Genomic DNA, 11,412 nt, shown 5'->3' on the forward strand with positions numbered 1-11,412 from the left:
TGTTCTTTTGATCCCCAAACGGATTGCACTTTTTATTATAGATCTGGAAATTGGCCAAGATATTTGTACGAATACCAAACACAAACAAACAACATCGAACGTAATCGAATGAGACCTACTTTTCAGATTAATATTGATTTATTAAGTAGGGACGAAGAGTATATTTTAACCAATTTTAAAACTATTTCAAATACGTATGGACAATCTTCCGCATATTCTATATAATTATTTGTTTTTTTTTGAGACAGGTGGATCTTCGGCCAAAATAACAAAAGGAAATTAATTAAAAAAAAATGGGACAATAAAAAAAATAGACCATGTAAAGAAAAATGATGATTAAGATGGATAAACAATATGAGGTGTAATCTACGGTAACCATTAATTAATAATTAATCTTTTTAAAAAAATGACAGCTAATCTACGCGAAACGTAACCCTCTTCAATTTCAACTCTCACTTCTCAAATTCCGATTTTTGGGACCCGCGATTTTTGGTTTATCTCCCAAAATATCACTCACCCCATTCGATTTCTCTATAAATTTCTACCAAAAACCTTAATTTTCAAGCCGAATCGAAAGGAAAATTTAAACCTCCAGATTTTGATTTGGTTAATCTAAGGTAAAAATCTCCTCATCATCCACTTTCTTCACTTGATACAGTTTTAAATAAATCACTCATCCATTTTTCTTTTTATTTTATGAGAACTGTTGGCTTCTGTGAGATTTAGATCTGAAATTGTTTGGTGGGTAACTCCTCACTTTCTTTGAACAAAAGCTTTCTACTTTTCGTGTTTTTGAAGTTTTTTTTCTTCATTCTCTTTCTCTTCAAGTCGTTGTAGTCTGGTCTATTGATTCTTATATTCAATTATTTGGTTCATTTTTTTTTTAATTCCCATCTTATTCATATCTATATAAAAGGGCATTGGTAGCAACTTATATTTTTCAAGCAGCTGAATCAAAGCTTTGATTTTGGGGAATTGCTTTGAAGGGTTGGAATTTTTTTGGTTTGACTTTGTTACATTGCATTTCTAATGTGATACATTCTTCATTTGCATCAAATCCAAGTCTCTTAATGAGAAATTTCAACTATTTTTGTTTTTGGAACTCAATTGTGATGTTTGATGATCTTGATGATGATTCAGGGTTTGAAGTAAAGATCCGAGAGTAATGGCTAAAGAGGGTTCTAATGGAAATTCCCATATTTCCTCAAAGCCACCACCAACTCCATCTCCTTTGAGAAGTGCCAAATTTTTTCAGGTACCATTGTTTTTTTGTTTTTTTTCCTTTCCCCCTTGATGATTTCATTTTTGTTCTGGTTTATTCTTGCTGTATGGTTTTTACTTGTTTTGTGTCAAAATTTGGCATATTTCTATGGTAGTGTACAATGTTTTTGTTTATTTTCTGAACCGGTTTGTGATCGGGTTCTTATCTGACAAAACAACAATGGGAAGAGCTTGTTCTTGTTCCATAATTGTGAAATCAAAGATTGTTCTTTTGAAAATAGGGATCTAAGATGATTATGAGCAGGATGGGTTTTGGGATATCCTTGATCGGGACAGAGAAAGAGATGCTCATTAAAATGATGTAGAAAACTATGTATTAATTCAAAATGAAGACTTTGGATCAAATTAAACTTGAAGTTTACAAGATCCTTGGAATTTGCTTTTCCTAATCTCTTATTAAGCCTGGTTCATTTCCTTAACCAATATTGTGGTCTTGCTTTACAACAGGCAAATATGAGAATTTTGGTGACTGGAGGAGCTGGGTTCATTGGTTCACACCTGGTGGACAAATTGATGGAAAATGAGAAGAATGAGGTACCTTCTTCAATACTTTAGCTGCACTTTCTGTACTTTTCAATTGTTGGCCGAACCCTTGTGTATTTATGAGTAGTGAATTGAGCTGTTCTTTCTTAATGAATAAAGTGTAGAAGAGACTGGATTATAATCCCTGCGTTACACTTGTGACACGTCGTGTTGGTTGCTTTGACACGACATTCTGTTTCTTTGCTTTTTAGGTTATTGTAGCCGATAACTACTTCACCGGATCGAAGGATAACTTGAAAAAGTGGATTGGCCACCCTAGATTTGAGCTTATCCGACATGGTATTCCTTCTTTTTTCCTTTAATGTTACTTGAAGGGCTTGTGAATTTTCTCATTTTGTTTCCCTGATTAACACCATCCCTAAATTTTTCTAACCCACAGATGTCACTGAGCCGTTGTTGATTGAAGTTGACCAAATATACCATCTTGCTTGCCCGGCATCTCCAATTTTCTACAAGTACAACCCTGTAAAGGTTCGTGTCCAATTTGTATATGTTTTTGATCAAAAGATAATACTATCATCATATTTGAAAATATCCATGTTGTGAATTTTCGGTGATCTGATCTTCTGATTGGTGTTTTGACAGACTATTAAGACGAATGTAATCGGTACACTGAACATGTTGGGACTTGCCAAGCGTGTCGGAGCAAGGTTTTTGAGATATCCATTCTACCTCTCAGTTCGTATATATTTTTTTGCTCTGTTACTTATTGACCTTGTTGAATAGGATTTTGCTTACCTCCACATCTGAGGTATACGGAGATCCTCTCATTCACCCTCAAGATGAAAGCTACTGGGGAAATGTCAACCCAATTGGTAATTTAATTCAAAGATGCAACTAATATCTTCTTTTTCGTTCTAAAACAACAGTAGTTTCACGTGTAACAGTGTGAATTATGATTTTGTAATGCAATGAAGGAACAATATCCAACAGTTCATGGCTCAGTTAGCTAATTCATTGAATATTGTGTTTGTTTGAACTTTTTCAGGTGTGAGAAGTTGCTATGATGAGGGCAAGCGAGTGGCCGAAACTCTGATGTTTGATTACCACAGGCAACATGGGATTGGTGAGTTTATTGGACACGCAATAAGGACTACATTTTCCGTGCAATTGTTTATCTCTAATGAACATTTGCAATGACAGAGATAAGGATTGCAAGGATTTTTAACACCTATGGACCCCGAATGAATATAGATGATGGTCGTGTCGTCAGCAACTTCATTGCTCAAGCTATCCGGTAAAAAGTCTAATACCCACATAATCATCTTGCCTGAGTAGTGCATCGTTCATCTCCAATATTTGTCTGATTTCCTCACTCCACACTAAACAAGAAGCTACCGTTTATAATTATATTGTGCAGTAGCGAGCCTTTGACAGTTCAAGCACCCGGCACACAAACAAGAAGTTTCTGTTATGTCTCTGACATGGTAAGGAAATCTTGGTTTGGGTTCTTTCGTGTGTATAGATTGAAACACCTTACCAATTATCAGCTTTTCATGTCTGATTCATTGCCTAATTTTTAACTTATGAATGAAGGTTGATGGCCTCATTCGGCTAATGGAGGGCGATAACACTGGACCAATCAACATTGGAAACCCAGGTTTTTCATTTGCTTTTCTTCTCGATAAATGCCTCCTTGCCCTACCCTTGACCTATTTTTTTTTTGTGATTCAGGTGAATTTACAATGCTCGAACTGGCCGAGACCGTAAAAGAGGTAAACTTACCAACTTAAAGTTTTCATTTTTTTTTTCCAATTACAATTGTTTCCCAATGACAAGAGATTCAGGGATCTCTTAACTGTGATTGTGAATGTCAAACTATGCAGCTCATCAATCCTGCTGTGGAAATCATCATGGTGGAAAACACACCTGATGATCCTCGCCAAAGGAAGCCCGACATCACAAAGGCAAAGGAGTTGCTTGGATGGGAGCCGAAGATCAAGTTGAGGGATGGACTTCCTCTCATGGAGGACGATTTCCGAACCAGACTCGAAGTCCCGAGAAAAAACTAAGCTTGTTAAGCTTAGTATGAGTATGTCGAAAATGGCGTCGGATGGGTGGAGTGGAGTTTTCAAGAGATGATTGGCGAGAGGAGATTGTGTTGGTTAGGCGATGGTTAGGTGTGTTGTGTTCTTTATTATGTCGTTCTCTTTATTTAGAATAAGTGACAGTCAGAATTTTTGTTTTACTATATGATGTTATTCTTAAGAAGGAAAAAAGAAAAACACAATCTCCATTTTGGCTTTTGTGGGTTTGTATCCAGTACAATCTCACATACACATTTTTATATATATACAAGTATAAAGACACTTTCAAATTGTCGGTTTTAGAATATGGTGGTCAAAAGTAGTGTTCGGTTACTCATTTAAAAATTTAATATCTTACGAATTGTCTTTGACATTCAAATATTGTAAGATAAGATAGGTTGTCCCATTAGCCTGTAAACTAGTTTGGACATTCATAAGTATTAAAAAATTGAAATGTCCAAAAAAAAAATTAAAATAAAATAGAAAAGAAAGAAAGAAAAATTGATTGTAATTAATTTGTATATTTCTTTCAAATGTTCAAGTGGTTAAAAATAATTAGCTAAATCGAACCAAATGTTTGGTAGTATTTATAAATTACAGAAAAGATTCTATTTATCAATCAAATATTAAGTTGAATTCTAATTAATATATTTAATGTTATAAATTTCGTACCATTATTATTTTACAATATCATACTGAAAATGAAATGAGTTTATAACTTTAAATATTAAATTTATTTATCAGAGTTTTTTTAAAATGTAATTTTACGTTTTAAAATTTAAAATTTTAAAGTTTAGAAAGGCTGGTAAGTTTTAATTATGCAATTTAAAAACAGTTTTAAAAACAATATGCCACATTGATTTTGAAAATATAAAACGATAGATTTCATAAATAATTTGGTTAAATTAACCAGAATAGTCAGTTTAAAAAGTTAAAATGACAGAACTATGAGGATGAAATTCTAACTTTTAAAATTATAGGGACCGCATTTATAATTTAATTCAATCATTCCAATTTAATGAACTACACCAATGACTTCAATAATTAGTTTGAAAATCAAGCCAAACAAAAATAGATGTACAAGTACAACCCTACTATATGAGGGCCAAACATGGCTCAATAATAGTTAAGTTCATTTTAATTGTATGAGCAATTGTATCTGATAAATATTAAAATGATTTAGAAAAACTCATTTATGAAGAAGGAAAAAAAATGGTAAAGGGAAAAACCAAAGATAGGAGAAAGAGCACTTCAAAATTTGAAATTTGAGGGCATGGTTTTAGGCTTCTGCCACCCCTTGTGCTATTTTCTTCTTACTTTTGACTGGTTTTTTAGGAACTTCTTCTTCACCATTAACAATGGCTTGTTCAATCCTAGCAAAGACTGGATTTGGAGGAGCCATAACCTGGCCAGCCTTCAGACCTCCCCACTTTGTCTCATTCTATATAAAAAAAAAAAACCCTCATTATTAATCACTAGCTGAAATCAAACATATAATAGGAGATTGAACACAAGATAAGTGTAAAAAGAGAGAGACCCATGTTGCAGCATTAAACTGGTCCTCCGAGTAGCCGAGTTGTGCGTATATTCTCCAGCTTAAGCGTGGTGTCACTGGGGATAGAGCAATAGCTATAATTCGCATCGCTTCGAGTATAAGAACAAGGTCCTGTCAAGAAAACCAACTCAGATAGAATTCAGAGAATGCGTTCTTGAGTGTTGGGAGGCAAAGTTAATTGAAAATTTGTATCTGAAATCTTGTTCGTGACAAAAATGGATTCTTGAACTACATCACCTTTGCAGCAGCATCTGTTGAGGCACCACCTTGTTTAAACAGAGACCATGGTGCTCGCTCATCCATGTAGGAATTTCCAGCATTGCCAATCTCCAACACAGCCTCACAAGCTGATGAAAGGGCGAGTTCTTCGTAATGATTCCGAGCTTTCACGATCTACAAGCACAAATAAAATCAATAGGGCTTGCAAAAAACTTGTGAACATGTTGTCACAGAGTCATAGACGGAGGACACACACAGACATACACACCACAGTGGATTCGATGGCTAAGAAGCCATTTACAGAATTGATCCTAGAGAAGATTTCAAGATTTACAAATTAGGTGTAGAATTATTTCACTAACTCAATGCCATCTCAGATGATAAGTACCAACGTAAATTCCAAGTAGACCCTACCAGTTCTTCGACTTTGTCCTTGAAAACGTTTCCACCGGCTGCGGCAGTGGAATCAACCACCAAAGTTGATTGGCAGTTCTTCTGAAGGAGTCCAAGAGTTCGGTTTAGCAGATTTCCTGCAAGAAAAATGTCAAGAATTATGGTTGAGTGAGTCAAAGAGAAGTCTCCAGTAAAAGGGCCGTAATTTTTCCATTCAAAAGAAATTACAGTTCATAATACCTATTGTATTTGCAAGATGCGCGTTGACAATATTAATGAAGCGATCCTCGGCATAGTCCCCATCGCTACCAAATTCCACCTCTCGAAGAAAGAAGTATCTCACTGCATCAGAGCCAAACTTTCCAACCAATTCATTTGGTTCAAGAGTATTGCCTAATGACTTGCCCATCTTCATGCCATCCTATAAAGTTAAAACAAAAAAAGTTGCTCCATGAAATGAAATTAGTAACGAGAGATTTTGTGGCTTGGCAACAATTTTTAGAACAGACAAAAGAAGGCCAGGACCTCAAATTCCAGCATAAAATGTTGACAAACAAGGTTATGATGTCAAATTCACGGAACCAATGAGGATTATGAATCTTTGCTCTAGTAAGAAAACCCGAAAATTCCTACCAGGTTCAATCATCACCACTCGTACCATGAATCAGAGAGGAATTAGGGACCGATCATAAGCATTCCATTTATAGAAAATATCGCACTTCATTACAAGAGAGATAGATTACTAGAAAGAGAGACAATCATTTTACATCCGAAACTTACAAAATGGAAATTCCACCAGCAAATTTATAAGAAGGAATTCCACAAGCAACTCAAATAGATTTTGAAAACAAACAACTTTGCTCCACAAAAAGTATTATGATATCAAGGCTTTCTTTAAAGTCAATAATCATACTCAACTTTGCCCCATGAGGCATGAAACCACAGAACAATTTGTAAAATACATATTTCCATTAACCGGGACATTTTTAGGAACCAAAATACATACATAGAGAATCCTGCACAAGAAAGAATTTTTTATTTTGAAACGGAAACAAGATTTTTCATTGAAATAACGAAATGAGTGTAATGCTCAAAGTACAAGATATGAAACAAAAGGAATCTTAGCAACAAATGAAAATACAATGACATAAATAGACCAATAATATAGCAAAACATATAGTGATAGATTTATAGTTTGTGTTTTAAGCATTAAAATGAAGTTCACCAGAAAGAAGATAATAGTGAAGAATTTGTGCCTCTGCAACCATTTTCTGGTTCAAGCTTCTTTATGAATATGAAGCTAAAAGTAAAAAAATCCATGAATTTAGACAAAACCAAATTGTTGGAAGTATTTGGTTAGGAGGGGAAACGAATGTTGACCAACTCCAAGAGATTCAATAAGAATCACAAGACAACCAAGACCCTACGTAATTCACAAGATGAAACAACATTAACAATTTAACATTATATAAAAGCAATGGTGACAAGTTTCATCTTTATAGCCTTCATAGAATATTAAATCTCCCCTGCATCATTAGATTACAGTTAGACCATTACCATGGCCAACTAAATTCCTTTGTAGCAACTATAAAAAGCCAAACATACCTTTGTCAAGAACCCATGACCAAAAACCATCTTTGGAAGTTTTAGTCCAGCAGACATTAGCATAGCAGGCCAATAAACTGCATGGAAACGTAAAATATCCTACAAGAATAACAAAAACATCAGATTTGCATCCAATAGAACGAGCTTGCACTCAGTTGAGAAATGAAAAGGGAATCTACAATAGCACAGAAATTATAGCTCGAGGATATAATAATAACACAGAAACCTGAGGATACAATAATAACACAGAAATTAGAGCTCATTAATAGTTTCAATTTTTGCTATATTTCAGAAAATATAGTAAAGACAAATCCGAAAAATGGGCTAAGGAAAGGAAAAAAAAAAAGAAAGAAAAAAGAAGAAGAAGAAGTTCCAGTGAGGGCAAGATAAGGCTATGTACCTTGTTTTTAAGATTGAGGAATAAAAGGGAGGAAATGCTAAAGAACCTAAAGGTGGATCACATGAAAGTTCTCTAATTAGAAATCAAAGAAGATGAACTATAATAGGGGTGTTTATATTCACACCAATATAAAACATCAAGATAAGGCTAAGGACAATTAGGAAAATTGCACTCAAATATCATCGAAGAACAGAAATGTAACTCTTACCTTCCCAATCAAGTGTAAAGAGGCAGGCCACCCAGAAGCAACAACTCTTTCTAAATTTGGTTGCTCACCATTCTCTGATAGCGCTGATATATAACTACATTACGGAATTCTCATATGATTAAGATTGAAGGCACTGACTATAGTTTCCATTTCAACTTCCTAACAAAATTGAGGAGAGTTGTTGCAAATTTAAGTAAACCATAAGTTTATAGTGACGAATAATTAAAGAAATAAATTTTTAAAAGAATAGTTGGGCATAATCATGAAGGTTCAAAAGGTCACAGTTCCAAAGTTGTTAGAAAAACATAAGAAAGAGATTACCCTAATAATGCATCAAACCAAACATAAATTGTTTGTTTTTCGTCATTGGGAACTGGAATGCCCCATTCTACTGATGCCCTGGAGATAGAGAAGTCTTTTAGGCCACTTCGAATCCAGCTTTGCACCTTGGAAGATATGATGCTGAATTAATCAAAAGGATAATTCAAGATTGACAAGGTGGAAAGGATTGTAACAAAGAATGAAACTGACATTCAGTTATTTAAAAAATAGCTATATAAATATGACATCAAATTAGATCAAAGAGATTTTTTTTCTTTTTTTAACTTCTCATTGTTTTAAATTTCAGTTGATTTGGATGCCTCCTCGTAAGCTCCAAGTTATTGGTTTCTATATGGGATACAAATATATGTGATGCAGAAAATTTTAAAGTATGTAAGGCTGTACTTATTCTAGGAGACGAGAAATAAATATAACACATAAACATGCGCGCGCGCGCGCACACACACACAAAAAAAAAAAAAAAAAAAAAAAAAAAAAAAAAACCCTATAGTCACCTCATTCAAACGGAAGGCAGGCTGCACAAAACCAGGATTCTGTGTTAAAGTTTCTTCGAGCAATCTTTGATATTTCGATAATGCAAAAAAGTAATTGTCTTCTCTCCTTGAAGCACAGGGCTTTAGATGTATAGGACAACAATTGTCAGCAAGAAGTTCCTTTTCATCCTGCAGGTTTATAAATGGATGTTCTTACAAAATTCAAGAGAACTAAATTTAAAACAGGCTACACACCTTAAAAAAGTGAAGAAATGACTACTATTGAATGCACCCTACCCAAGGAAAAATATCTACTGGAGAAGTGATAAAATCATGAAATTTTTGTGCGACTATCATATGAACCCAGAAACAAAATGTTCTAATGTGTGAGGGAGGAAGACAAGTAATTAAATAGAGTTTAAAAACAATACCTTGTATTCTTCACAATTGACACAATAGAGTCCCTCATAATCAGCTCTATAAATATCTCCATTGGCAAGAACCCTTGAATAAAATTCCTTTACAATAGCCTCATGTTTAGGATCTGTTGTCCGAATGAACCTATCATAAGCTACATCTAGCTGCAAAGGGGAAAAATAAATAGAAAATAATAATAAGATATATTGAAAAACTTTTAATAGTAAATTAAATGCAGCAAACTGACGAGAAAATCCTGGGATGTGTTTGGACTACATCTTTCCAGAGTGTCTTGTATGCCTCTGATATGACATCGCAATGCTCACTTGGGCTAGAACCTTGAGTAGCAGCAGCAGTGGCAATCTTCTCCCCATGCTCATCTGTGCCAGTAATGAATATAACTTTCTTTCCCAGCAGCCTCTGTCATTATATTTTACACAAGGGGTTAGCCAAAGTATAACATAATATCCTGAGAAAACTGGCTTTAAGCATGGAGTACATACCAACTAGTGCTAATACGAAAAATCAACCATGTAAAAGGCACGCTAAAACTTATTAACCATTTATAATTTCCCTTAAAGAAAAACTGCAAAAGTAACTGCAGAGTGTATGTATCAAATGGAGCACACGGATAATATATATATATATATATATATTAAAAAGCCCCATGTGATATTAATAATGTTTGATGCTCTTCTTCTGAAAGCTGCTTCTAATATCACTAAAATGTGGCTATGCTCGTACAGACGAAAAAATAAACAGTAAGCAAACAACTTAATTTTCATAAACAGAAACCTCAAAACAATTTTATTATCCAACAAAACCTGAGTAACACCACTTATAAATAATTAAGTTCATGTTAAACACATCTTTAATCACTCAAAATCAGTTCGATGTTTAATTTTACATTTTCAAACGCATATTTCATACCAGTGAAACTGATTCTGAAGCACATTGATTTTGAAAATGACAACAATGAGTTTAACTAGGTTAGAATCACTCCCAAAAAAACATCTTGCAGCAGATTCCCGTTCAGGAAGGTAATGAGAATTTTGAGTGATTTATGGTAAAACTGCATTCCAAACTTGAAATATTAAAAACGGCAGGTATCAGAAACAGAGAGGTGGGCAAATTGAATTCCTCAACGTTCTTGCTCTCAAACATTGCAATAGATAAAAGAGTCAAGCATGATACCAATATCTTCAATTTCAGCTACCAAGTTCCGATAAAAAGAGACCCAATATCCAACAATAGAGAATAACAAGAATTACTCAGAGCTAATTGAAAACAAGCGTTAAACAAAAGCCCCCACTACAAAAGAGTTGTAAAAGCAATAATCGAAAAAACAATTAACAAGAACTACAAATATGAAGAACCCAAATAAAGGGAAAATGGTACCTGAAACCGCGCAATAGCATCAGCAGCAATGGTGGTATAAGCACTCCCCATATGAGGAGCAGCATTAACATAATAAAGTGGTGTAGTGATGACAAACGGGTTTGTTGCAGCTCCGTTATCATGGGAATTGAAACTGGTCGCAGCGGTACAGAATATGGCTCGTTTTGAGGAAGAAGAAGAAGATGGGAGCGATAACAGATTTTGATAGAAATGGAGGCGGGTTCTGAGATGGGTGGGTTTGAGATTGAGAGAACTCTGGCAAGGGTTTAAGAGCCAAAGAGAAGTTTGTATGGAGGTGTTTATTCTGGCGGCCATCTTCGTTTATCCGGCCAGAAGATGGCTCTCTCTGCTCGTACCTGAAACTAGTTACCGGTGGATTTGGTTTTCAGCAAATGCCCATATCCGATTGTGGTTTCATAGGTTTTTGGTACATTCCGTTATATGTATAATTTTACCTTCTACACTAACCTTATATTAAGGTGAAATTACTTGGGAAATGTTTGGCTCACGATATGAGTTGAGTTGGTAAAATATACCAATTCATTGTTTGG

General features: G+C 34.6%; 2 protein-coding genes across 4 annotated transcripts; one reads left to right on the forward strand and one right to left on the reverse strand.

Moving 5' to 3' along the window:
- Positions 1-461: 461 nt before the first annotated feature.
- LOC120079009 (UDP-glucuronic acid decarboxylase 6) lies at positions 462-4,153 on the forward strand. 3 transcript variants are annotated; one of them, XM_039033173.1, is made up of 13 exons: positions 462-617; positions 1,141-1,255; positions 1,729-1,815; positions 2,016-2,103; positions 2,204-2,295; positions 2,410-2,474; positions 2,551-2,639; positions 2,813-2,890; positions 2,968-3,061; positions 3,185-3,251; positions 3,361-3,424; positions 3,499-3,539; positions 3,651-4,153. In XM_039033173.1, exons 2-13 carry the CDS (start codon positions 1,166-1,168, stop codon positions 3,834-3,836), a joined length of 1,041 nt encoding a protein of 346 aa, XP_038889101.1. In that variant the 5' UTR covers positions 462-617; positions 1,141-1,165; the 3' UTR covers positions 3,837-4,153. The 3 variants fall into 3 exon arrangements, with proteins under 3 accessions (XP_038889101.1, XP_038889103.1, XP_038889102.1); XM_039033175.1 differs by lacking the exon at positions 462-617 and adding an exon at positions 699-741; XM_039033174.1 differs by lacking the exon at positions 462-617 and adding an exon at positions 834-987.
- Positions 4,154-4,865: 712 nt separating this feature from the next.
- Positions 4,866-11,176, reverse strand: LOC120080456 (methionine--tRNA ligase, chloroplastic/mitochondrial). The gene is made up of 12 exons (XM_039035109.1): positions 10,862-11,176; positions 9,740-9,883; positions 9,478-9,627; positions 9,068-9,235; positions 8,553-8,677; positions 8,232-8,325; positions 7,624-7,722; positions 6,259-6,439; positions 6,040-6,155; positions 5,644-5,799; positions 5,389-5,517; positions 4,866-5,292 (listed from the first exon to the last, which is right to left on the reverse strand). The coding sequence occupies exons 1-12, from the start codon at positions 11,174-11,176 to the stop codon at positions 5,131-5,133; spliced, it is 1,839 nt and encodes a 612-aa protein (XP_038891037.1). The 3' UTR covers positions 4,866-5,130.
- Positions 11,177-11,412: the final 236 nt, after the last annotated feature.

This window comes from Benincasa hispida, chromosome 6 (genome assembly GCF_009727055.1).
Source record: "Benincasa hispida cultivar B227 chromosome 6, ASM972705v1, whole genome shotgun sequence".
NCBI lineage: Eukaryota > Viridiplantae > Streptophyta > Magnoliopsida > Cucurbitales > Cucurbitaceae > Benincasa > Benincasa hispida.